The following is a 25,455-nucleotide window of genomic DNA, read 5'->3' as shown; positions in this document are numbered from 1 at the left end:
TTCAGCCCATAGTGAAGTAAAGAAGTCTTGGATATCTTCAGCTCTATATACAGGATCAATAAATGGTAATTGTTTAAATTTAAAAACACCTTTACAAGTAAGTATACAAAATTCGTACGACGCATCATTTCTTACGAAAACAACTTACGTTTGTAAACGCAGATCGCCTGTACCAGGAATCTAACAATTTCAGAATGATCTGTCTGTTGCCATCCCTTATATCGGTAAGTGTTTTGGCAAACTTCAGCAGAAGATCTATGAAGATATCATTATGTCAAGATTTAAAGTCTGTTGTCGATGGATAAATAAGTCGACAATGCACTTGAATATCTTTATAGAAAAGATCTTTTTTATTCACTTTCTTGCTAGAAGAGTGTCGGGAAATGAAAAGCAATGTTCAGTTCATCGCATCTAGACATTTATAAATCTTATAACTTTGAAGGGAAATTGATATAAAAATGACAGATTGAATTTCTAAATAGCTAAATAGATTGAATTGATTTAAAAATAGCTTATTGACTATTACAGAATGAAAATAAATTGCCTTGAAAGTAAATTTTAATACAGAATTCAAATGAAAGACATAGGAAAATGCTTTCATACCTGCATTTTTCGCCAAATTTCCGAATGTTTTGAGTAGCCTTTGTCTTTGCAGCTCAGGATCAAGAGAATTCTGAAGGAATAAATCATTTTATACTGAAAATTTTTATCCTCATTTGACATTGATCCACTCTGTGCTAAATATTGTCCAATGTGAAATTTGTATTCGCAAATAAAAGGGTCATTTTAGCAACAGATTAATGTCATCTACAGGAAAAAAGATAACTTGAAAAATCTAACTTCATCAATAAGAAAAAACGACGTCCAAAAATGGAAAAAAATCGCTGTACTTTTTTTAAAAGTGCGATCCTGTAGAAACTCTTTGCATTGTCTAATTTGGATTTTTTGTTAAGAAAGAAAATTAAAGCCATTCCTTAAACAACTTGTGTCCGATGATTTTGAATATCATTTACATTAAGCTAAAAATTCTGATGAAATCTTAAGAGAAATCCTTACAAGCCTTCAATTTAAAGCGTTACTGAGAACTATTCTTTAGTCTCGATTAGATTTTAACCTAGACTTTGACGAGGCTAGCCCCTGGATACATGTTACAATGTTGCTAGGTGATATGTGCTTGACTACAAAATGGCAGCTTATCTGCGATGCCCTTTTACTTAAAACTGCTCGAATCAAACCAAAAAATCGTCTTTTCTTTTATTGCTTACAAAGAAGGTTTTAAAAATTAATTTAATTACTCGAACAGAACAGAATCTTGTGTACTTTTCTATTTTTTAATAAAATCTGAACGAAATTCCTCAAAACATGTCAGATACAAATTGAAGGATGTCATCTCAAATGGAAGTTATTTGAACGCCGAAGTTTCATATCTCAAACCCCTATTTAAAATAGGCAAAAGAATAGTTCTTTGAACGTCTTGTTTCTTAAATATATTCATCGTTGTTTTAAACAGCGGTATTTTAGGATATGATGAATAAAACATTTCTCTTAATTCGGTTTTGCAAGTAGCCTTGACATATTGGTGAGATTTAGGAGCAACTCTGAAGTTCTAATTAACCAATTCTATAATATTCTAATTAACATACTTTATAAATTCTAATTAATTTGAGACTCTCAGGCAAAGAATTACCGAGGGCATCACTGTTTCATAAAACTAGAAATAAAGAGGCTTTTCACAGCGCGAACAAAGGATTGTAAAAGTAAATGGACGGCAACTAAAGAAAAAGAGTAGCCGTGGCCCTAATTAAAATATGTTCACGTTTCGATTGATCCTCCCTTAATATTTCCATATTTTTAGGCTTTTGCTTTCGCAGGGATTTTTCTAAGGTTTTGAAGTTTTTCAAAACAGTTAAAAAAAGATCCCGGGAACTTTAGGCCTTCTTTGTGCTGTATACGTTGAAAAATATAAAATTTTCTTTGATTCTTATTTCTATTATTATCCAAAGAGAGGGAAACAAATATTATCACTTTTCATCTGTAATGGTGATAAGTTTTACACTGTTTCTAATTCGAGGAAGAAACCTTGTTTCAAACTTTTCGCAAAATAAGTTATTGCGAAAACAAAAGGTAATTTGCGAGCCTGACTCAAAGATTTATTCATAAATATATACCAATTGCGTTAGCAAAAATAATTTATTGCTTGATAAAATAATGAATTTCATTTTAGATATCACCCAATTAATAACAATTAATAAATTGTTTCATTTAGAAATGAAAAGTTTTCAGGAACTAACCGTTCTTTCGATCTCTGCACTCGACAAATTAACAACGGCTATCCCAATTTTCTCCATTGCGAAACAAAAGAAATATTTAATTATTTCTTTGGATCAAAAATCAGCAAAACGGCTCTCGTTATTGAGATAATTTGCAAGATTTTCTTGTAAGCAAAATTTGCGTGCAGCAAATGAGTTGAGAAAATCACAACAAATTTCTAACGGTTTTTTCGTTGTTTTAAAGGTTTGATTAATTTGACGTAGAAACTGTCGCAATTGTTTCCAAGGCTACCTGAGATATCATGCATTGCTCGACAAAACTCTGATCTCCTGTTCTAAGGATAGTAGCACATGGGATCAAATTAGGGCTTGGTAATTCTAGACAATTCAACGATAAAATTTCAACTGTTTAGTGAAACTTTTGCTGATAAAAGAAGTTAATTGAAGAAAATTTTTGAATCAAACTCTCTCAAACGAAGTTAATAGAAGAAAATTTTTGAAAATCTTTGAATCAAACGGTAATTTTTGCAAATTTTAGTAGAAATTTCCTCTCTTTTGAAATGATGTTGTTGATAAAGTTTTCAGAGATTACGCTTTGGATAAATAATGCCACGCACATATGGCAGCGAGTTTTCAGCTCATCCTCTTGAACAAACACAAGACATTAATTTTTCTCATCGAAATGAAATGCATCTAATGATAACTTAAAAAGCTTCATTTACACTTACCAATTATTCCAGGTTTGCAATTTCGCAAACTTCTATCACTATCATAAAAATGGCAATAGAAGTCATACAAAGCAGCCTGGAACCACAAATAACTAAAAACGGCTTGATTAACGATATCTCTTTGCGGTAGAGGGAAGAAGATAACCCTTTCAATTATATGGCTTGTCGTAAAACAGTAATTCTTATACCAGCATAGACATAGGGGACACAAGAGGACACATATCCCCCTTTTCAGTGGAAGTGATGAATTGTAGCATTTTTTGTTCACATTTGCCCCCATTTTTGAATTGCTTTTACACACCATAAACCTTAGTGCATGTTAAACTAAATTTCTATTCGTTTGACTGGGGCTTGAATCGACAGCACAGATTTGAGTGCAAAAATCTACACTAACATTTAAAAAAGTAATTTTCTACTCCACAATACTACTTGGACGATCCCAATTGTAGCATAGAAGTATATCGACCCGGGAGCAGCTAAACTTAAGAGAGAAAAAGGAACGGCTTCATGAATTTCACACATTCATAAAACCACGTAAAGAATTCTACTTTATCCTTCCTTCGCATTTTACTTTCTTCTTAGCATTTAGATCAGTTTTAACCTGCTGAATGTAACAAAGGAATGAATTAAGGCTAAGCTTTTAGCGTTTTGATACTTAAGGAATTGGAGAAATGTGTGGCCTGGCTCTCTTTTGATGTTGTCTAGGACCACTCTATGTTATCGACGACCTTTATGTTATCAATCAGTGAAGTGAACAATAAAAAACCATTTGTTCTTGATCGATTCAACGAATCTGCATATCATTTGGTAACTGCATATTAAGCAGAAAACCCACAATCTTCATTTTGGAAACAAAGCCAAAACTCTGTGGGTAACAATGTTTCGATTCTGCTGGTAGTAAACAGTCGTTGATTGTGTCAGGCGGGCAATGAGCAGTTAAGGTAAGTGTTTAGCTCTGTTCAAAAGTTGTTTTTCAGTTAAAATTCGATAGTATTCTCCTTATAAGGATTATTAAAGAAACACATTATGTTTTGTACGTCAGTCTTAGACACTGTCTCAATCAGATGTCGCCCCCAATTTCTAGCTGGGAATCCCTTACGACCTTCTTGAGGTTGCCCATGTGCAAAGGAATATTCGATGAGCGAATACGTTGTTTAATCATCAAGATTTACCGAATTACCATAATATACCTTATCAAATAAGACACATGTTTGAACATATCAAGAATCCAGTACAGATAAAGGATGTAGTTTTGCTAAAGAACCTTTAATATTTTGCACGAACATGCACGAGAATCTGGTACCAAGAGTAAGAGCAAGCGCACAAATGCAATGGATTGTACCTTCTAGCAATTTCTAACACAAAATGTCGGTCGCCTGCACTAATAAGTTGCTGCCATAACCTGAACGGTGTCAACCAGCCGGTTAAAAAAATTGGAATAAGAATCTTCAACTCTTATTTCTTTGCTGTTTGTGCTACAGTTAAAACCCGCGTGCAAGAACCTAGGGGTTTAAGCCTTTTTATTATTTCAAATATAGGAACTTGTTTAGCCAAACAATTTCGTTTAGCCAACAGATTCTTTTATTTGGGGTTTAGCAGTACATACTTTTTTATCAAAAACCAAAAAGTTGACAGAAAATTGAATTGTTAAAATAAAACTCAAAATGCATCATGTATAATAAATTTGAACTGTTATTAAGAAAAAAACAATTATTGCTACTAATTTGTATATTCTTATAGGCGGTTATTCATGTAGATTAAGAAGCTAACATGGCAAGCTGCTATGATCTTTGATTTAAAACATTCTCTATTATTTTACTAGCCGAACCAAAATATATCACCCTGAGTCGGCTAAAGCAATCCTGCAAGTTACATTTTTGAAGAAGGGCTGTTTGTAACCGGCCCCTCTTTAAAAAGAGACGAGCAGCTGATGTTACCTTTTCAAAAAGAATGAATAGAAAATATAGAACATTGAACTAACGAATGGTATTTCTTTAGAATGGATCTTGTGACGATTCTCATCGCAAGCTTGGTGCTGTGTGCTCTCATCTATGTGAAAATTTTCATTCGCCCAAAATATTTCCCGCCCGGCCCGATTCCGCTCCCCGTTATTGGAAACATCCACCTCATTGGCAGTGAACCCCAGAAATCGTTGAAGGCCCTTGCAAAGAAATATGGCGATGTGTTCAGCGTGTATTTTGGAGGTTGGCCTGTTGTCGTCATAAGCAACATTGAAGCAGCTAAAGAGAGTTTGATTCAGAAAGCAACTGATTTTGCAGGAAGGCCAATGTCTTATACAGGAATGGAAGTGGCCAGAGGGGAGGAGACAGGCCGAGGAAAAGACATTGCTTTCTCAACATACGGAGTGTATTGGCAAACCATTCGAAAGGTGGCTCACAAAGCATTGAAGATGTACGGAGAAAACAGAATGCAGCTTGAAAGGACAATCATCACACACACAGAGGAACTTGTTGAAAGACTGGCGAACAAGGAAGGGCAGACATTTGATCCAAAAAAAGATATCTGTAGGTATACTAAAACAATTCAGCAAAATTTGAAGCAACAGTTATAAACGACGAGCAGAAACGAATAGTTATCAACTGGGTTGATACACCAGGGGAAGGAGGGGGGGGGGGGGGTCGATACTCACAAATTTTTAGGATAGAAGTGCTCTTCTAAGCCTAGAATTTGAGCAAAAAGAAAATAGTTTAAAGAAAATAGAGAAAAATTGAAAACTTTCTTACGCAAGGCCACATTATTTTCTTGGGTCAATTTTTATGTTGGAAATTTCTTTTTTGCGTTGATTGTTTGTACCCCAGCTTGAGCACCCCTACTCTAAAGATATATGGGCCCCCTGAGGGTTGATCTATATAGTTTCCAGCTTGCAAAGTAGATAGCTACTTTGAATATTTATGCGGTCAATAATGATGGGATTTGTAGTTTTGCGACTACTTCTTTACAAAGTTATTCAGAAAAAACAGTCAAGTATAAAGTTAACAAGTAAGAAAGATAGTAAAGAGCAATTTTGATAGCTGGAATCGAAATCAGTAAATATGTTAGTAGCAAAGTTAAGTTGAGCATTGTTAATTACACTAGATTATAATCTAGTCACGCAGTCAAGAACCAGTGGCAAAATTGGTTTAAATTAAGCATTATAAATTTCTGTGAGAATTATTTTCGATGAAGCAGGGAACCAAAAATTAATTCCACCGAAATTTTTTGAAGCTTAAATTTTCTCCGTTAGCTTAATAAAACTCTGTATTTTTCTTTTCAGTTCTTACATCGATCAATGTTGTATGCCAAATTGTATTTGGAGCAAAGTATAATATAGACGACGAAGAGTTCAAAAAAATACTGCATTACAATAAAATTATGTTTGAAGGACTTGCCGGAGCGAACAACGTCGATTTTCTGACGTGGCTGAGGCATTTGCCTAATCGTAACCTCAGATTATTGCGCGAGTCAGTCATGCTTAGGGAACCGATTGTAGAGAAATGGCTACAAGCGCACCGCGAGACATTCAAAAGGGGAAACGCTCGTGATTTCACGGATGGGTTGCTTGAGGCCGCGGAGGAGGAGATATCACAAAACAAATCAAGTCGTGGCATTTTAAGTGAAGATACCATTAAATGTTTGATGGCGGATGTTTTTAGTGCAGGATTAGAAACGACAGCAGTAACAATGAATTGGTTTGTAGCTTTCTCTGTCCTGTGGCCTGAAAAGCAGAGAAAAATTCATAAAGAGCTTGATGAAGTTATAGGCCGCGCGAGGAAACCTTGCATGGAGGACCGCCACGCACTTAATTACTTCGAAGCGGCTATCAATGAAACTGCGCGGTTCGCCTCCGTTGCACCATTTACTATACCGCATTGCACCACTCGCGATACTTCTGTAGCTGGCTATAAAATCCCAAAGGATACACATGTTTTCTACAATTTGTACGCCATACACCACGATGAGCGTTACTGGGTTGACCCACAAGATTTCCGACCCGAGCGATGGCTGGATGAAGAAGGCAATTACGTTGCAGGCGCACACGCTTCTTTCCTCCCATTTTCAGCCGGAAAAAGAGTATGTTTTGGAGAGGCACTTGCTAGAATGGAGCTCTTCTTGGTCCTTGCTCAGCTTTATCAGAGATTCGAATTTTTACCAGCAAACAAGGAGGACTTGCCAAAACTTGATGGCTACGTATTTGCCACCCACGAACCAAAGCCGTACAAGATAATGGTTCGCAAGAGGTTTTAATGTTAAATATAATCGTGAATTGGCATAACATCATATCGTCAAGCAAAATCACTTTCTGTCTTCTTGTTGGTGCCATTGCCACTATAATCTTTCAGAAGCAATATTGACCAAGTTTTCAAGCAGAATTCCTTGTTTCTTGCTGCCTCGTACATCATTTGATGAACAATTTCCCTTCCACCCTGCTATTTCTCCCCATAACCAGCTTATTACTATTGATACGCCTTCTCTCTATCAACCTTCACCCCAACTGACCCTTCAAACTCTTTGCAGGTGTTTTCCTTATTAATTTATCTCTCCATTTGCAATTTGTTTCCCTTATAGTTCCCTCCAATTGACCTAATTCTTCAAATCTAAAACTCATATCGTCTACAATTAGCCCTTTTAATATACCCTGCTGCAGCCCTTGGAAAGTTCCCCTAACCCTACCATTTTAACACTCTACCATATCCTATGAAACCTAACCACAATCTGCTTTCATAATCGTAAGACCTAACAAAAAGCCAAAGCTAAATATTACATATTGCATTTCTTAAAAACAAAAAAGTTGCATTTAGCCAGAAGATGCATGATTCGAAAATGCAAATTTATAGTGTATCAAATTCACTTTAATATCAATATTAACAATTTATACAAATACTGGTCCGAGTCCTAAGCGGGTGAACTTTCACTATAAATATCGAATAATAAAATTAAGTTTACGAGAGACAGAAGCGTATCCAGGAGGGATGCACGGGTTTATATGCAGTTTATTGATAATCAAGCACTTTCATTAAACAATTCGGCAACAAAGGATCCAAGATACAATCTTGATAAACGATAGTATCCCGTCAACAAGAAATATCCTGTGGTTTCACCCTTGTCAAAACATTTAAGATGCAACTGCACGTTTACCTACTTGGAAATCCTGAGGTTTAAGCAACGATACCGGCTTTGCTGAAAGATGGGAAGTAGGGTCAGGGTCCCAAAGAGATTGCCAGCAGTTTCTAACAGCGATACATCCATATAGCAGTCAAGATATACAATAATCAGCCTTTATCACCGAATTACAGAGCCTGGGGTTTTCTTAAGCCAAGACTAAAAACAAAGGAAAGATACCTAGATGTTATTAGCAATCCTAGGGATTTTCTTGTGAATGCAGATGCAATTTTTAGTACATCAGTTGTGTGTATGCAATCGTTATCTTTTTGCAATGTTTTGGTTTTTTCTTAATCTTGCATATTTGCCTTTTTCACGAATCTAAACATATCATGAATGGTCATGTTCATTTTCGTCTTTATTGCTGCAACCAACGTAAGGTATAAGTTGTGCAAATTTAAGATCCGCTCTTCTGTTGAGGGTTAAAAACATTGCATATAAGACTCATACCTTTTGCAAATTCTTACTCCCACTACCAGCAAATTCTCGATGATTCCGTGCACTTTATTTAGGCATCTAAACCCCCTTCCATAAACTACATAAGGAGAAAATCGGCAAGGTCATCATCGTCACTAAAATCTTCAATTAAATTCTCCTCAAAACTGTCACTTTCCTCGCAGCTTCCTTGTGTCTCCACTCCGAGCTGGCTCAAAGTTACTGAGTTCTCGTCATCTTGTTTTGGAACCATTTTCGAGTCAACTTCGGTGCCCATGTCATCGATGTCTGTGGTGGCATTTTCCATTTGGCCGAGGGTAGCACTGAAATGATTTATGAATAGGAAGTCATGAAACGTTCAATTTTTGTGTTATTAGAGGAAAGGTTTGATGTGTTTTATACCAGAAATGCAGATTTGGTCTAGCTTCATTTACTATTCAGGCTTTGGTTTACTTCAAACTTTTGAACTACAAACTGGATATCAGAATCTGCTTGAAGGCTTTAAGGGGTGGTGGGGGCTATGACTAGAGGAAATTCTCTACACATCGCTGAAGGATTGTATTTTTATATGTCCAAAATTGCAGACATATTATCAAAGGAAAGAGAGGTTGTAGGACTTAATGCAACAGTCAGTTTTTATTCTTTAAACTCGTGTGGCAAACTGCTTACGAATTAAAAAGTTTACGTACACTATAAAAAGAGCTCAAGAAACATGCCAATGATAAAATAATATAATCATTATCATCAAAACAGTCGTCTGTAAATAGGCTGCTGATCAATGAATCAGAAAATGAAGGAGGGGTTGAAATGAAGAGAATTCACCAAAAAAGAAAATAAATTCCGGCTCATTATGATTAAGTTAGGAAACGTACCTTGGCCGATATGAATTGATATTAAAACGAGATATCATTTGAACGAAGGAGATATGACCTGAAATTAAAAAAATGCCTTTTTGGAAAGGTAAATAAACTGATCTTTCAGCAAGCAACTGGTTTACGAGCAACTAGGGCTGGAGTCACTTAAACGACAATATAAGAACGACTCAATAAAGAAGCTGTGGCAAGTTATACTTTAGATTTTGACAACTTTAGGTTTTGGTGAAAAACGTTTTATTTTTCAGCTATCGATAGTAAACCTTGTAGACTTCAATTTGAAGGTGAAAAACTTTGACACGCGGTTGTTTAATTGTTGGTTCTTGAACCTCATCGGTCGCAAAATAAAGAGAAAAATGCAACCATAGCAACGATTTTAATGAATTTCGCAGCATAAAATTCTAAAACAGTTATTGAGCTGGAAATAAGATTCAAAATTTCTCAATCTTTCTCCCGAGGAAAATCTTGAGTATACAAAGACTGAGCGTTGCAAAGTGGTAACTAGTGGAAAAATAGTCTAGTTTAATAAAACTAGTCCACAGCCCAGGCGTGACTCCGAACCCTTATCAACAAACAACTCTTTGGCCCAGTGAGCTTATTTGGCCCAAGTATGGAGCCTTGTGGAACGTCTCGTTAATTGACTACTAATCAGCTTTAAGTATACGAATGCATGGGAGATAAGATGAGTGCACTTACTTGGCGTTCGAAGCGATACGTTAATTTTTGCTAAATATGGTAGTACTTCTGTATGTAAATCAACAGCCGGATGACGCATGTCTGATAATAAACAGAAAAAATACAAACGATATTTGCAAAGTGATATAGAAAAAGCTTTGGGAATGACCCGATCATTTTTCTTACTGTCATTCTTCTTAATGTCATAATCATCCCAGATTATCTTCAAATGCTGTTTGGAAAAGATAAAGAATGTCACAACTTGGCAAAGTCGGCAAGGCAATACTCGGCTCTCTGTATGGCCAAGATGAGACAACATTTCATATGATGAAAGGTAATACATAAATATATACTCTACCATAAAACAGATCCTCTGCAGTCCTCTTATTCGAATTTCCCTAAAGACGACAAAAATTTTTGGTTGATTGAAAAAATTTTTAAATCTTTAATCTTTAAGAAAAGGGATAATCTAGCGGTATGGAAGAGAGGTGGAAACAACATAGATAAAAACGGTCAGCTTTGTTACTTTTGAAGCTAAAAATGGTTGTGTAACATAGGAGCTAATGGATCTTTATATAACATCCTGCAAGACAATTCTAGATATCTTTCACAAAAAAGTCTTCTTGAAGACAGAAATCGGAGCCAGAAGGCTACTTACCAAATACCAAGGTTTGATTTCACTCAAAAATATGTTAGATATCACCAATTTAGAATACAGGCGTGAAAATATATCTAGGTGCATGCCACGCGAGAGGGGCAAGGGGGCAGATTGCTCCAGGCCCAAACCTGAGTAACAATATAATAGAAGTTACAGTTATAATGACGTCATCACTGGCTCTATTCCTTTTTTCCTTGGGGCATAGAAAAGCCCTCGGCGGATCTGTCTATGTGCACAGTAAACAAAGCCCGCAGTAGGGATGACAATTCATCTTGAAACCTTTCAAACTTTAACAAACCACAAGGAAGGGAGGAAGAAGAACTTCGGCAAAAAATTGACCTTGACAAGATACTTAAGTTGTTTACCTCTTTGAATGCATGGAACCACTGTGGTTTATTAAGAGGCTTCCAGCCTCTTGACACGGCACCAGTTGACGATGTGGATTTTTGATGATTTGCAAAAATGACACCACGTGTAGCTAACGATGATCCGTAATTCTTCATTAGGTCACGTGTCTTATGAAAGAATATACAAATGAATAGATGAAAGATGAGGCGACTTTAGGAAATAAAAATCACGAATTGTATAAAACATGTAATGGTAAAAGCTACTCGGCAGTTTCAGCTTCTTTTTAAACTACTAAAACATTAAAGACACTGTAAATTAAAGGTTGTAAGGAAAACGAAATTTGCTGTATTATATGTGAAAGTGTTTGACGAAAGAAATACTTAAAGTAGGCAAGGTGGTGAGGGTAAACCTCTTTGTTCCATGAGGTACTTTTATCAAATATTAATCGAAAAGAAATGTTTCTAATCCTATCAAATTTGCTGGTATTAACAACAGAAAATGAAAATAACTTGGGAAGGGCTGAGTAACAGCAAAAGAAAATTTTTGCGTTTTGCATGTTCTCCCATATGAAGATGCAGCAGTGATAGCCACGGATTGGGATGCCAGTGGGGAAAAAAGAGATTTTTGAGACCAATCCCTTTTTAGATAACGGAGACACCCGGTTTTGCAACACGTGAGTGACACGCTTTCTCAACATGATGCACTTTGCAGCCTTCTGCTGTTTTGCATTGGAAATATTAAAAAATATGACCTAGCATTCCTCAGTCAATTCAACTTGTATAAAGAATGCTTATGAACCATATTTGACCATTATTGTTAGAGTATTACACACATACACTATACAGCGCATACAATGACAGCATACACACCCTTGGCATGTCCACTAAACTAATCATTAAGAGAAATCATATAACAACGGTGAATTCCACTAGGGGGGGGGGGGGGGTAAATACTTTTAAATTATCAGGTTATGAGCATTTCAAGCAACACAAAATGCCAAACCAGAGGCTACTGAGAAAATATTTTGCTTGACTTACCGACCATTGAGTTGTGACGTAATCAGCAATGCTAAACCAATCACTGGCATTTGCCTGAAATAATTGACAAGAAATAACAAAAGACTTTTTACAAGTGAATCGGCTCGTTTTCACATAAACAATGTAAATTATCAGCAAATTAAAGAGCATCATGGAAGTTGATTTTTTATCAAGATATCTCTTCCGAAAGTTTAAGGGCATTTAATACAAAATCGAGTTAATTAGTCGTCAACAAAATTAGTTGCCTCGATACATGTGAAATCCTTGAGACTCAAAACTGAAATGAACACATCTATAAGTGTTTGTATAATTACAGGGAGAAGTTCTAAATAAATTAGTTAATTCTTGACCAATTTTGACACGTATTTCCGAACATATCAGAGTATTCTCTTGCAAATTTTACAACTCTTAACTCAGAATAAAACTAATAATTTCTCTATATTTCTCACCTTTTTTAGAAGGCAGCAATTTGAGAATGTATAAAAGAACAGATAAAAGAAACAGAAAACTTTCTTACCACAGCATCAATGTTTTGGTAGAAATCGAGATAATTCTGGTGCAGATAAAGATTGAAGGTTTCTTTGTCAGTGTGGGTCTTTTCTGTAATTTCCTGAAATTTTTTTGAGAGGAGTAATGAAAACTTCATAAAAAAATTTCTCGAAAAAGGTTTTATCATTTTAAAGGAACTCTGGACTCCTTTCAAATAAGTTCTAAAAATGTAAAACCACAGAAAATAAAAGATAAATACTGTTAACTGGAGTTTGCACAATGTTCTAGAGTGATATTGGCGCATAATGGCACTACGCAGCGGCGCATGCAGTGAATTCGAACTCAGCACATCAGCAATATAATTACAATCAAGAAAAAGATTGATACACGCGGTAACGAGAAGAGGAGTATTATTTTGTGGATAAAAATAAAAGTTTTGTTGATTTAACATGGTGTTGTCTCTTTTTAAATCCTGCAAAGCCTGGTCCACAGAATAAATTTAAAACACAGAAAGCTCGATCCTAATTATTGTTCATAGCTGTTCTGTCTATAACGTAGCGGTACACATTTTGGCATGAAGTACTTGAAGGCTCTAAGTTGCTACTTCGAATTCACGCCTAATGATCACACGGAATAGTAACATAAATTACATGGAGTATTCTGAAAGACGAACTATTGGGATATAAGAAGTGTTTCAGCTGTATTCGTTATATGTGTATTGCTTTAGTTATGCAGCTGATCAAACTACTGTGTAATACTACCTCTGGGCTTATCAAGAGCCTGTCCCTGGTATGTACTTGAAGATGCCTTGGTAATTGCTTGGATTTTTCAGAATCTGGAACCGCTTCACCTAAAAGAGTTGCCGAATATACAAGCAAGTTTATATCTAGTATTCAGCAATACTGAATAAAGTGGAGCCTCTACATAACTGACACCGTTCGAATCAGTGTAAATATCTGTTTTATAAAGGTTCCCGTTGAATAGAGGTTCTTTTAAGAGTGTTTCGACAATTTGGGACCAAAATATCTGTACGTTGTTGAGAGGTGTTCGTTAATGGAGGTTCCACTGCAGATATTTCATAATACGTGACAATAAAGTAGCCATTAGTAAGTAATGCATCTTAGTGTAATTAATGCTCTTTTCGTTCAAGCTTAAAATGCTTCAATCGGAGTCCGTCGCACATATCTCAGTTTACTTTTAATATTGCTTAAACTTTAGGAGCAAGAAACTTAAACTGCATTTACTTTAGGAGCAAGAAAAACTATTATAAAACAAGGATACAATATAACTACCATATTACAAGATATTAATAATTCAAACTAAATTTATGAATTCTATCTAAAGGCGTTACGTAAAGAAAGAACCCAGAAAGATATCGCCGAGCTAAGAACTTTGAACATTGTTAAGCAAATTTCCAATTTCCAATACATACGTTTACAGTAAAGTATCTTCCCCAGTGCCTTAAACAAAAACAAAGAAGTATCTTTCCCCATTAACAAACATCCTCCATCACTTTCTGCAATTTGTTTCTTTGATTTCGAAGATTTTTCTTTCGACGTGGATTTCTTTGCAGTGCTATTTTTTAAAGAGTCTCCAGCATGGCATTTTCCTGAGTAAAACTCTGTTAAAAAACCGAATGATGATTGAAACGTTAGCAATATAACACAAAGGTTAATAAAAATTTCATGTTAATAACCTATCACGAAAATCAAGGTTGATTTAACAACACAACATCAAAACATGATTGTGCTCATTATGAGATCGTTGAACATTGCATAAAAACCATGACCTTGTATTTTTAATTTTCCTCTGCGAAAACCTAAAAATTTTGCTTGAAAACTACGATTTTCGAAGATATAAATCCTATGCTACTTGTTTCACTAGAAACACTTAAAAAAATGTTGGGTGTAAAATTTTTTTTTAAACTTGGGCATTGTATGTCGGAGAATTTTTACACTGATAGTAAGAAAAGAGACTAAAATAATCAGTTTAGACTGACTCACGGGGAAAAAGGGTTAAAAGTTTTTATGATTCAAGAATACAGATGCACTTAAACATTCAGCTGCATTAAAACTACGTACCGTTTGTACAGTAGAATTGCAACGAATTTATGCACGCGCGGATATCACCAGCATTGCTTGGTATTAAAAGGTCCAGAGCATCCTTGCTCGGCACATTGATATTGTTCTGCAAAGAATAGTTTCTCTTATTACATTCCAGTAAGAGTAGGGATATCAAATTCAGACGTTTCAATGGAAACACATACGATAATGATCCTGAAACATTGCTTCGATTTGAAAAATGTAATAGACAGAATTGAAAACGCTTTTAAAATGATTTAAAAAATGGGAACAAACGAAAAGCATTTTTGACAAATAAAAGAGATAAGATGATCAAATACTGCTAACAAGGTGTTCTTTCCACGATGCCATACGGATAAATTATTGTCTCTGTTAACTACAAAGTCTTATATGCGACAGAAAGACAACTTGCGTGTTGCATGCTTAATACTTTGTAGTTTATACTTAAACACTTAACACCTTATATTCTTGCGTTAGTCATCACATAGGTGGGAAATATGGAAATCATTGACAATCAATCAGGAAAATACAGCTAGTTCGTTAGATTTTGTTTTGATTTAAAAATTCAAACATTTCTAAAGGAATTACTATCATGATAAAAAAAACCAACCAGCACAGACAACCCATGACCAAAGACCTCTTAGAGCGACACTATTGTTCCATACAATTTGTAGGGACACATTCAGAAATATGAAATGAACTGTAATAATCTAATTGCAAAAGCAAAGTAATTTTACCAGTTGAGACTCTGTGTTGACTATCTTCGTCAAACACTTCATCAAATTGGTATTCGTTACAGCATTAAAGCTACGAAATGCAAATGAGAAAGAACGTGTTGGTCAAGTGATTTTTTAAAAAGGGCTGGAATTAGGGATTCAGATATTTTTCTAATTAGTAGTACATAAACAGGTAGCAGTGCTCCTAACCCAAGGGTGCCCGCAGTACCTACTCTCTTGACGGTCATTTTCAAGAGTCTTGCAGCACTAACATCGAGTTGGAAATGATAAGAAGTACTTCAGGGAAGAAAGTTTTTCGTGTAACTTGTATCATGTTTGCCTAAAGTGTTTGCATTGCTCGGAAAAAAGGAGCAAAAGCAGTATTTTGAGAAAAGAAATGAAAAACATAGAAACAAGAAATTACTGATAATACTCGTAGGCCTTCTATGTTAAAACGGGACGGACGGAGGAACAGATGCGGGGCTGCATTGGGCTTTAGCCAAAATAATTCCCCAAAGTTCTTTAACCACCCATTAGATTGTTTTTAGATTCAGTATTTACCATCTTGAAAATTGCTCTGCCCCACCCAACCCCCCCACCCACCCCTCCTTCTTGCTGTCCCTGGTGTTAATCAGATGGAAATGACAGAGAGGCACTTCAAACGTATAAAAAATATTAGCACATTACTTGATGCAATTAATACGAAGATCCAATTGAACTTTCTTCGGAAACAAACGATGTAAACTGCTCTCCCCCACGTAACTGTCAGATATTATAAACACCAACGGGTTCCGACTAGTGGCTTGAAACTGCCTGCAGAGAATAAATCCAATTTCAGTAAAAAATTCAACAAAAACGATGGCTTAAACACAGAAGTATATTCTTTCTAAAGTTAATGTTATCCTAAACATGAAAAGAAGGCTATACTGCCATTTATGAACAATGCTTTACCCAAACCTAACTGTATAATCCTTCAATTAAACTAGTAATTCAAGTTCAGTGCATTGCGTTCGCTAATCTTATTCAATAAATCTAGCTGCTCTCCATAGTGGCAACACATTTAGAAATAATCGATGTTTCTAACTTGAATTTGCTGCTTCAATTACATTTCTTGTCAGTTCGGAGCAGATACAAGAATGCGGACCTAAAAAGATGTGGTCTTGCATATTTAAGCGAAGAAATCATTCTATGTGTTCAAGATCAATTATAAATGCTAAGAACAGAAAATGATTGGTCTTTCAGGGATAGTGTAAAACGTTTTCACAAAGTGTTTGGAAAATGAGTGGACTTGAGCAGCAGCTTTCATAAAAAAAATATCTCGTTTACTAGCGAAACAAAATACTCAATTTTGATGAATGGCTGGCACTGCACAAAATTACCTCAAAATGTCGTGGAAATCCTTGACATTCCTGTATAACGCATTTGGTATATCCTAGAACAAGAACAAATTTTATTCAGCTAAGGAACTCAGGACAACATGGGGAAACTTGGCAACTGCTCAACAAATGGTGTCCATGATTAAAAGCAATAACCCACCTCCACGACAATAATTTTCCTTCCATGTGCAGAATTGGACGGCGCCTGGCCAGAAAGCGACAAACTGCAATACTTATTTGCTCGTAAAAGGAAATCTTGAAACTCCTTTCGCTGGGAATCCGTCTGCAAAATTCTAAAGTCTTTCCACATTGTATATTCTAGAAATTCAATCGTTGATGATATAAAATCCCAAAGAAATGTACTTTATTCGCTACATATGTCAATCAGTTGAGCAATGTTAAGTGGCTTTCTATTGACTTGGCAAACAAGTGTATTGACCAAAGATCATTATTTTCCTGATATTGAACTATACTTTAAAATACCAGGATGATACGGTATCCAAAACAAAAGCAATTCACGCTTTCTCTCAGAACTTCTACAACAGAGCAACCTTGTCAAGGTATATTTGAAACCTGAAGCTTGATTTCTACAAAAGGGTAAATTGTAATGCAGGGAAAAGCCTTCGGGCTGTGAAAATGCACTTCACACAGCAGAAGATGGAGTATTGGCATTTTTCGGTAAAGTCAAGAAATTATCCAGTAGATATTTATGGGCAGACAATTTTATGAATGTGAATAACTATTTTTGAAGGTCATCTGTTGATAAAACAGTACAACATACTATATTGAAACCTAATGCGGCTCAATAAAATGAGAAACGGTTCCACCTAAATACGTTATGCACAACACAACCAAATGTGATGCCATACAATACAATGCAATAAAATTCAATATGCACAACACAACCAAATGTGATGCCATATAATACAATGCAATAAAATTCATTCCAATACAACATAATCAAATACAATACAATACAATACAATACAATACAATACAATACAATGCAATGCAATGCAATACAATACAATACAATACAATACAATTTAAAAAATTCAGTTCACCCTCATTTGTGGTGGTGGCTGGGTTGCTCCACTCTTGAATCTCAATGTTCAAGTCTTTACTGAGAACATCTATGGTTGCTGATTTCCCTGCTCCTGCTGGTCCAGTCAAAACAAGGATATTTCCATGGTTCTACCAATAGGTTGAAATAAACATCAGAGAAAAGTTCATGAAATCAAGATGAATTCAAAGTAACACCACAAAATGAAATATTATGTTTTTTGTTTCTTTGATTGAAAGATTTAAGCTCATTTGCCAAAATAAGGTTGGACACTGATTTTTGGCCAAACATTTTGCTTTTAATATGTTCTTCATATTACAAAAGATATGTTTTTATCTCTTTCTTTTACAAAAATGACAAATTAATTGCTATTACCAATGTTGATAAATCAATGAATGAATTAAAAATATATTGCTACGAAATAAATTTCCTCTTACCTTGTCTCTTTGTGAGCAAAGATGACTTAGTAACCAATCTTTGACTTCAGCAATCTTAGCCTTATGCACAGAAAGGTCAGTCTGGAAATGCAGAAACACTTTTTAGAAATAAATTTTACCAGAAGTTAGCAGTGTTTTTTATTATAGTTTATAATATAAAGTTAATGGAGAGTAAGGCAAAATATCAACCAAAAGCATCAAGTAACATAAATAGAAAAGACAGTCTTCTACATATTGCATGTTTCTTGCATTTTGCATTGGCTTTTCTACACATCAAATTCTTGTTAAACAAGATTAATTTCAAAATAAATGTGCAAAAGTTAATTCCAAAATTAATTTCAAATCAATCAATTTTATATTTTATGAGGAGACCTGAAAATAAATATGAGTTTATTTACCTCTTTCAATGGCTTGTGTTTCTCTGACCATGGTAGTAGTGCAGAATTTGCATTTGAATCTAAAACAATCTGGGACTTAGATACAATGCCAATGAATCTACATCAAATCTAAATACGAATGACCAGGGATGACAAAAACAAGGAAGGATGAGAGCATCACTTGCAGGTATTTTTTTGCATCACTGCAAGAAACTTTCATAAACAAGAGTTATATATTTATAGATTTTAGCTTTAGCTGTAAACTAACATGATGCATAGAGCTGCCAGCATTACTACAAAAAATGCATATAGCTAAAGGCTAGTGTTATGTTTTCAATTAACAAAAAAATTTCATGTTATGAGAATTCTGCATCAGGGGCTAACATTTGGTCAAAAATTGGAGGGGGAGGCAAGCCTATTGTTTTGATAAGATGATGTCACATTTTCCCATTGTTTTAGAACAAAAGACCATTGTCCTCCAAAATATTGGGGGGCCGACCACCCACTCTGGCTTACCCAAGTGTCCACAACTGTTCTATATACCTCAACAAACATAACAACTCAATAAAATAACACTCATATAAAATATAGTTGACACTTGACAGTGGCCTGATTATTGCACAAAGCATATGAAAAATATGAAAAATTGGAGTAGCAAATTAGAACTGTTGTGTTCAAAACACATATCATATAATATTATTTTAAATTTCGAGATATTATTCTATCGGGATTACTACGCAGAATTGCATTGTCAGAAATGCTTACAGAAAATGTTACTGTGAGAAAGAAAAAAAAAAGGATCTTCCTTCACATAAAATAATTTTGATCTTTTCAATTTCCATTTTAAAAAAATAAATGCACACATCATACCAATTTTTTGACTTTGGAGAAAACCTGGTTCTTGGACAAAATGCCCATTTTTCTTTCTTTTTGTTGGGGCTGATTTAGGCTTTATTGCTTGTGTAGCAGCAAAGTCTCCAAATGACGAGGATATCCACTGTGTTTTCTTCTATGAAGCAAAACAAATAGTATACATTATCTTTCAGTGTCATCAGAATGAAGTTCATATTTTACTGCTTGCCATACAGTACACTATCATAAAGGAAATATAGTGTACAGTTTGACATTACTGGGGAAGGGGGAGGGGGCTCCAGCACCCTATGACAATAATATGACAATGTCTTCAAAGGGCGAAAATTGCAATGTTTTGGAAAATACATGAAGAATTTAGTCAAACAGTTTATATCAAATAAATGATACCAGAGTCAATGAAATAAATGATATTCGGAACATTTTTGAATAATAACATGAACTAGTTTGGGGGTCTTTAAAGAAAACTGGGCCAATCAATTTGAATCGGTTCAATGACAGATTCAAACAAACTATTCTTTATGCAAAATAAATGCCTTCTTCTCTTCAGATCTTGATAGCAAGAAATCATGTGGTTATGTACATAATTCATTAAAACCAATAAATCAGCATTTTAATTATTTGTCCAAACCTTGGTACTTGTCATTTCTCTGCCAAATCTCTAAAAAGTAGTGTTAATTAAAAGTGAGAATAAGTAAGAATATATTGTTGAAAAATGGTAGCATATAACGTTAAAACAATTAAAGAGGATAGTTAAAGACCCACTGTCAACCAACAAAGAACCCTCTATATTTAACAGGGTCCTGTCTTGTTTATCAACATTGCGTCTGCTCAATTTCACAAATTTCTGTTTCAGAAAATTGAGTATGTGCAGTTCTGTTATTCTCGAAGTGCTGGCCTCAAATTAATTTCAAATTCCATGCAATTTGTATAGGCATTAAGCTGTATCCAAGGACATGATTGTATGGAATGTCTGATAACAAAAAGCAGTTTCACATATCCCCATAGCTTCATAATGCAAATTGTTTGCAAACTTTGGGTAATATTTTGTCGCTCTCAGCTGAATCTGAGGTGGCGGAGTTAGAAACTTTCTATTCTTCAGCATACTTTCTACAAAACGGCAGCCCTAACTGATGCCAGCAGCTTGGTATGTTCGTTATGTTTACCTTTCTGGTATAACTGCGCATATTTTATTTTCTGACACAGAAAATCGTGAAATTGAGCAGATGCCATGTTGATAAACAAGAGAATACCCTGTAAATCATAAAGGCTTCTTTGCTGGTTGACAGTGGGTCTTTAAAAGAAATACAATCTTCAAGTTAAAAAAAAAAAAAAAAAATTTTAAATTATGTCAAATAATGTCAAAAGCAAGAAATTAACAATATTCTAAAAATCTTAAGGTCTATTTATTAGTAAAGTTCGAAACCATTAGCCAAAACTAGGGTTAAATACTCATTCACTAGAAACAGTTTTTGGTGAATTCATATCTAACTACAGTTTTGGCTAATGGTATATCTTGGAATATCACAAGATCTAACTACATCAGATGATCTACCAACCATACCAAGATATTCCTCAGTTCTGGAAATAAAATGATGACAAAAAGTGTGTTTTCATTCTTTGTTAATTCAGATAAATAAGTTTATCAAGGGACATAAACAACTTAGAAGACAACTTTATCTTAAACTTTGGAAATACACTAAAATTGCCCCTTTAGTCAGTCTGATATTTTTGGGGCAATCATCCAGTCAGAATCTTCTCTATAGAATGCAGACAGTAATTGATTGAAGTAAATGTACATGCAATGTGTTACAAAGAGATATTAATAAATATTGAAGTAATTTAGTGTAAAAAACTTTTCATTAAAAAATCAAAGCCTTATTCTTTGAATGTGAACACCTGAAAGGATTATGTGAAATTTGACAAAGACAATATCATTGAACACAAAGACAATATTAGGATAAACTGGAAAATCTTCCCCTTTGAGTGTTTCAAAGCAAAGACCACAAACCCATTCCAACTGATTTTCGTTCTAACTTTGTTAACTTATCTTGAAACATCGTTCACTTTCCTTCAAAAACTCCCTTCGTAAAACTTTTTAAGTACCGTAAATCATGCTTTGACTTTCCACCAGTATACTCAGATTAACTTATATTGTACATATAATATTGTATAGTGTTTTTCGATAAACTGTTCTTTAATGGGATCTAAATGCAGAGAACTAAATCTCATTGAAAACACTCTAGGCTACTTAACGAAATTTATTTGCTCTGGCATTAATTTTGTTTATCATATTCTCAACAAGTTCCTAAACGAATAAATCTGTCAAATTGGGCCCACTTACCAAGCAATTTGTACTTTAGGAGACAAAATCGTTCAGTGCTGGATTTCTTGTGCTTGTAATTTTCAAATCATTTGCCGCATTTCACTTCAAACTAGGCCGGGCAGTGCGTTGCCTCGTTCGAAGCCAGCTTGCAGCCTCAATGTGACGAGATATAGATTCCAAAACCCAAACACAGACAAGTTCATCTTTTTTATCCGGTTAGTTAAAAAAATTCCCAATTAAACGTTTGGAGATATGTCCTTAACATGTAAAATACAGAAGTGGGTAAAATTGAAAATTTAGAGCCGTAGCAAAAGAGAATTCAAAAACGGTTTTCTGGATAACACTTGTCTTCATTTATTGCTAACAATGGTATCTAATATAGTCTCATAAAATTAAAAAAAGAGGGTCTGGACCTTTCATTCCTCTCTCGCATACTTCACTAGCCATGCATTTCATCCTTTGGGATCATGGAAACGAATCGATATTTTGGAAAAAAATTCACAATTAATACACAAGCTTAGAAAAAGGAAGCACAAAATATGATAGGTAACGGCGCCCTGAAAGAAACTTTAAGCATTGTAAAGTTGAGGCACAATTACATTGCAAGGGAAATATTTACTACCAGAATACACTTTATTAATTTGAAGCTCAACAGCCCGATATTGCCATTGGACGAATTTAATACCACTTTTCATTGATTAGCCAAGTATTTTAAAAGTCGAATTCGCCCAATCCATCTTGAAGCAATGTTGGTTTATTACGTCGTGACTTAGGTTGATAAAAAATGACATTGAAAACACTTGAAATAAGGTCTTTGGACGCAGAGGGAAGCAGACGTTTATTGGGAGGTTATTAACAATAACTGTTTTAGTTATAATTTTGGGTCGCCACTGAAGATTGTACTTTGTTCCCCTTTTCACATGTAGATGATGGCTCTTTGTAAATAGAAAATACATTTTGCACTGGCCATGGCATGCATTTTAATACATCTGATAAATTTCTTACTGCTTTCTAGTACATAGCCGATTAGACTTCAGAAAGACACAACCTTGATAATTTAGCTGGAGACAACATTAAGAGATTCGTGTGTTATATTTTCAGTGTCGTTTCATTTTGCACGTTGCCTTACTTCTATTGGTACTGGCAAACAGTTTCAAAATAAATTTAGAGAAAACAGTCTTGTCCCTGAGACAAATCAAAAGGAAAAACAAATGTGACACCGTGAAGTATAATTAGGAATAGCTGTCTATCTCATTTGCTATTTTCACTTCGAAATGATGAAATACTTAATTGCTAGTATCAAGTCATTCAAAACTGACGGTTTTCACATTTTAACATGCAGTATGAAAATATGTCTTTTTACGGTGAAAATATACATGAACCAAGTACAGCCTGTCTCTCCTTTTACTAAGGAATTCATGGGAAGTACAGGCTACAGAAGAATCGACGTCATGCGAGAGTTTTAATTACGGTATATGTAAGTGATCTTAACAGTGTCAACAAAGTCAATGGCGTAATGATCAAGATGTTATAATAGAACTTACTAGGAAGTAATGTATGCGCTGTTTCTAGCAAGCCATTTGCATTAAAATAAGCTGGAAATAAGCTGGATTGCATGAAAAGTGGTATTATTTTGCAACAAATTCAGTTTACTGAAAAATGTTTCATCTTTTTCGTGCAGTTTTTAAACATTGTGTTTGGCTAAAAATTGCAGTTCAAACGACCTTTTCTATTAAATAAAAAATTCATCCTAATAATAAAAGGGGTGGAAATGATGCTAAGCTCATTTGTACCACTGATCTGTTAAAAGAACTTGGATTCTTTGCTGTTTGCTATAACAAGTTTTGAGACCCAATGAAATTCCAAGGAATCCCCAACAAGATATATACTTCACAATTACATTTCATGGGTAAAATATTTTGTATACGAGTATCACAAAAGAAAAAGGGTTAGGATGAAAACACTATCAGGAGAAATAATCGAAGTAGTACAGACGACGTAATGAAAACGACGGAAAGCCAACAGTTTTTCACCAACAAGTTCCTTTCATAAAATGCTTTGCCAACCCTTGAATGTCGGCCCAGTCTCTTTGCAGATCAGTGGTATTTCAGTTGGCGATCACAGAATTTCGGGGGGAAAGGCAAAGCAAAATATCAAAAGCAAAATTGTTAAATGACTTAAAAACAAATAACGGGGTCACACAACGTTCATTACTGGCTACTAATTTTATTAAATGGACTACTTCGAAGTCAATTGAAAATGTCATAAAATATGTAATACAGTTAAAAACTCAAAATCGAGATCAATTTCACAATATCAAGCCTTCAAAAGCCAAACCTAAGGACAGTACAGTTCAAATCATTCCGTCAGATCAGCCAGACTTAAGCAAAAATATGTCTTTATGCCAAGCGTGGATGGAGGAACACATCCTAACATAGCAATAATAATTTTGAAATGCAAACATCTCACTCTATTTTGGAAATTTTTCGTCACGTTAATTCTATCAAGCTAACTTTTCGTCCGTGCTGATACTGAAACAAGAACAATCCCAAAACTGTTCTAGACATTAAAATTAAAAATCTACAAGTGGAGACAACATTAAAGACCGTTAATGGCCGTCAACAGTTAATGAGGTCATGGGTCAGCGAGGTCAACAGTCAGTGATACCATAGGTCAGCAAGGTCATAGGTCAGCAAGGTCATAGGTCAGCAAGGTCAAAAGTGATCAAAGTCAGTAGCCACTAAGAACAGAGCTCATAAAGGTCAAGAGGGTTGGAAAGAAGCGCGACAGTGAAATTCTTTAGAAAATAAAACACATAGGCATAGCAATTTTCAAAATCTACTGATCGTTTGGTAAGAGATCCAGCTCATATCTTGATGGTCTCTCCTTCAATCTGATGACGTAAATAGCTATCGATAGACGTTGTTTCAGAATATAAATCCCAAAATATGTGCAACAACTGAGCTGATTTGAGGACTATCATTTCCAGTCAATGCAATGCTGCAAGTTTGTGCAACGAGATGATTCCTTCCACAAACAAGGTGACAGCATCTACAAAGCTGCTTGTTGAAACAAGAAATCATCCAAATGCACACTTCAGGTCTGGCTGTCCCATTCATAACATGATATATTAGCAAATTAAACTTGATTATTCGATGAATCCGATTCAGTTAAAATCTAACAAAAACAAACTTTGCCGATCAACCACTGATGATAAATGATGCATCACTGTGGCCGTCAATTGATCACTGATGGTAGCCTCCCTGGTACATTCCATAGTTACCTGACGAATTGTAACGGGTGCTTGCAGCCGCTCCTGAATTTGAGATCGAGGCAAGAGACTGATTTGAATAGGACCCAGTGCCTGTTGCCATGACATTGCCAATTGCTTGGGACGAATAGGCAAAGAGTCCGCCCCCTAAAATAGGAAAATGTGTTAATAGCCACAAGTGTTTTCGATAGACCAACGCAATATAGTAAGATTTAAAGTTTTCATTTATTCCTACTTTGACAAAAATAGAAAAACTCATAAGAACT

At 35.0% G+C, this 25,455-nt stretch overlaps 3 protein-coding genes across 4 annotated transcripts in view; 1 reads left to right on the top strand and 2 right to left on the bottom strand.

Annotated features, from left to right (window-relative positions):
* Window positions 1-3,080: 3,080 nt before the first annotated feature.
* On the top strand, window positions 3,081-7,564 carry LOC135694459 (steroid 17-alpha-hydroxylase/17,20 lyase-like). Its single transcript, XM_065213219.2, has 3 exons — window positions 3,081-3,939; window positions 4,997-5,523; window positions 6,273-7,564. Exons 2-3 carry the CDS (start codon window positions 4,998-5,000, stop codon window positions 7,241-7,243), a joined length of 1,497 nt encoding a protein of 498 aa, XP_065069291.2. The 5' UTR covers window positions 3,081-3,939; window position 4,997; the 3' UTR covers window positions 7,244-7,564.
* A 229-nt stretch (window positions 7,565-7,793) lies between these two features.
* LOC135694457 (cell cycle checkpoint protein RAD17) lies at window positions 7,794-22,044 on the bottom strand. 2 transcript variants are annotated; one of them, XM_065213217.2, is made up of 20 exons: window positions 21,937-22,044; window positions 20,224-20,253; window positions 19,617-19,731; window positions 18,744-18,802; window positions 18,346-18,426; window positions 17,910-18,039; window positions 17,006-17,163; window positions 16,849-16,901; window positions 16,157-16,282; window positions 15,491-15,560; window positions 14,754-14,859; window positions 14,105-14,293; window positions 13,434-13,522; window positions 12,701-12,793; window positions 12,184-12,237; window positions 11,164-11,313; window positions 10,499-10,538; window positions 10,162-10,242; window positions 9,466-9,523; window positions 7,794-8,916 (listed from the first exon to the last, which is right to left on the bottom strand). In XM_065213217.2, the coding sequence occupies exons 2-20, from the start codon at window positions 20,236-20,238 to the stop codon at window positions 8,694-8,696; spliced, it is 1,890 nt and encodes a 629-aa protein (XP_065069289.2). In that variant the 5' UTR covers window positions 20,239-20,253; window positions 21,937-22,044; the 3' UTR covers window positions 7,794-8,693. The 2 variants fall into 2 exon arrangements, with proteins under 2 accessions (XP_065069289.2, XP_065069287.2); XM_065213215.2 differs by having other exon boundaries at window positions 7,797-8,916; window positions 19,593-19,731.
* LOC135694458 (histone-arginine methyltransferase CARMER) overlaps window positions 20,224-25,455 on the bottom strand; it is a 19,013-nt gene continuing 13,781 nt past the window's right edge. The window contains exon 17 of the mRNA XM_065213218.2: window positions 20,224-25,336. Within this exon, the coding sequence (XP_065069290.2) occupies window positions 25,164-25,336 (173 nt within the window). The 3' untranslated portion in view covers window positions 20,224-25,163. The remainder of the gene's footprint in view (window positions 25,337-25,455) is intronic.

Source organism: Rhopilema esculentum, chromosome 8 (assembly GCF_057945365.1).
Source record: "Rhopilema esculentum isolate cy_ngs chromosome 8, ASM5794536v1, whole genome shotgun sequence".
NCBI classification, from domain to species: domain Eukaryota; kingdom Metazoa; phylum Cnidaria; class Scyphozoa; order Rhizostomeae; family Rhizostomatidae; genus Rhopilema; species Rhopilema esculentum.
Note: the sequence above shows the minus strand (reverse complement) of the source record. Positions and strands in the feature narration are given on the sequence as shown.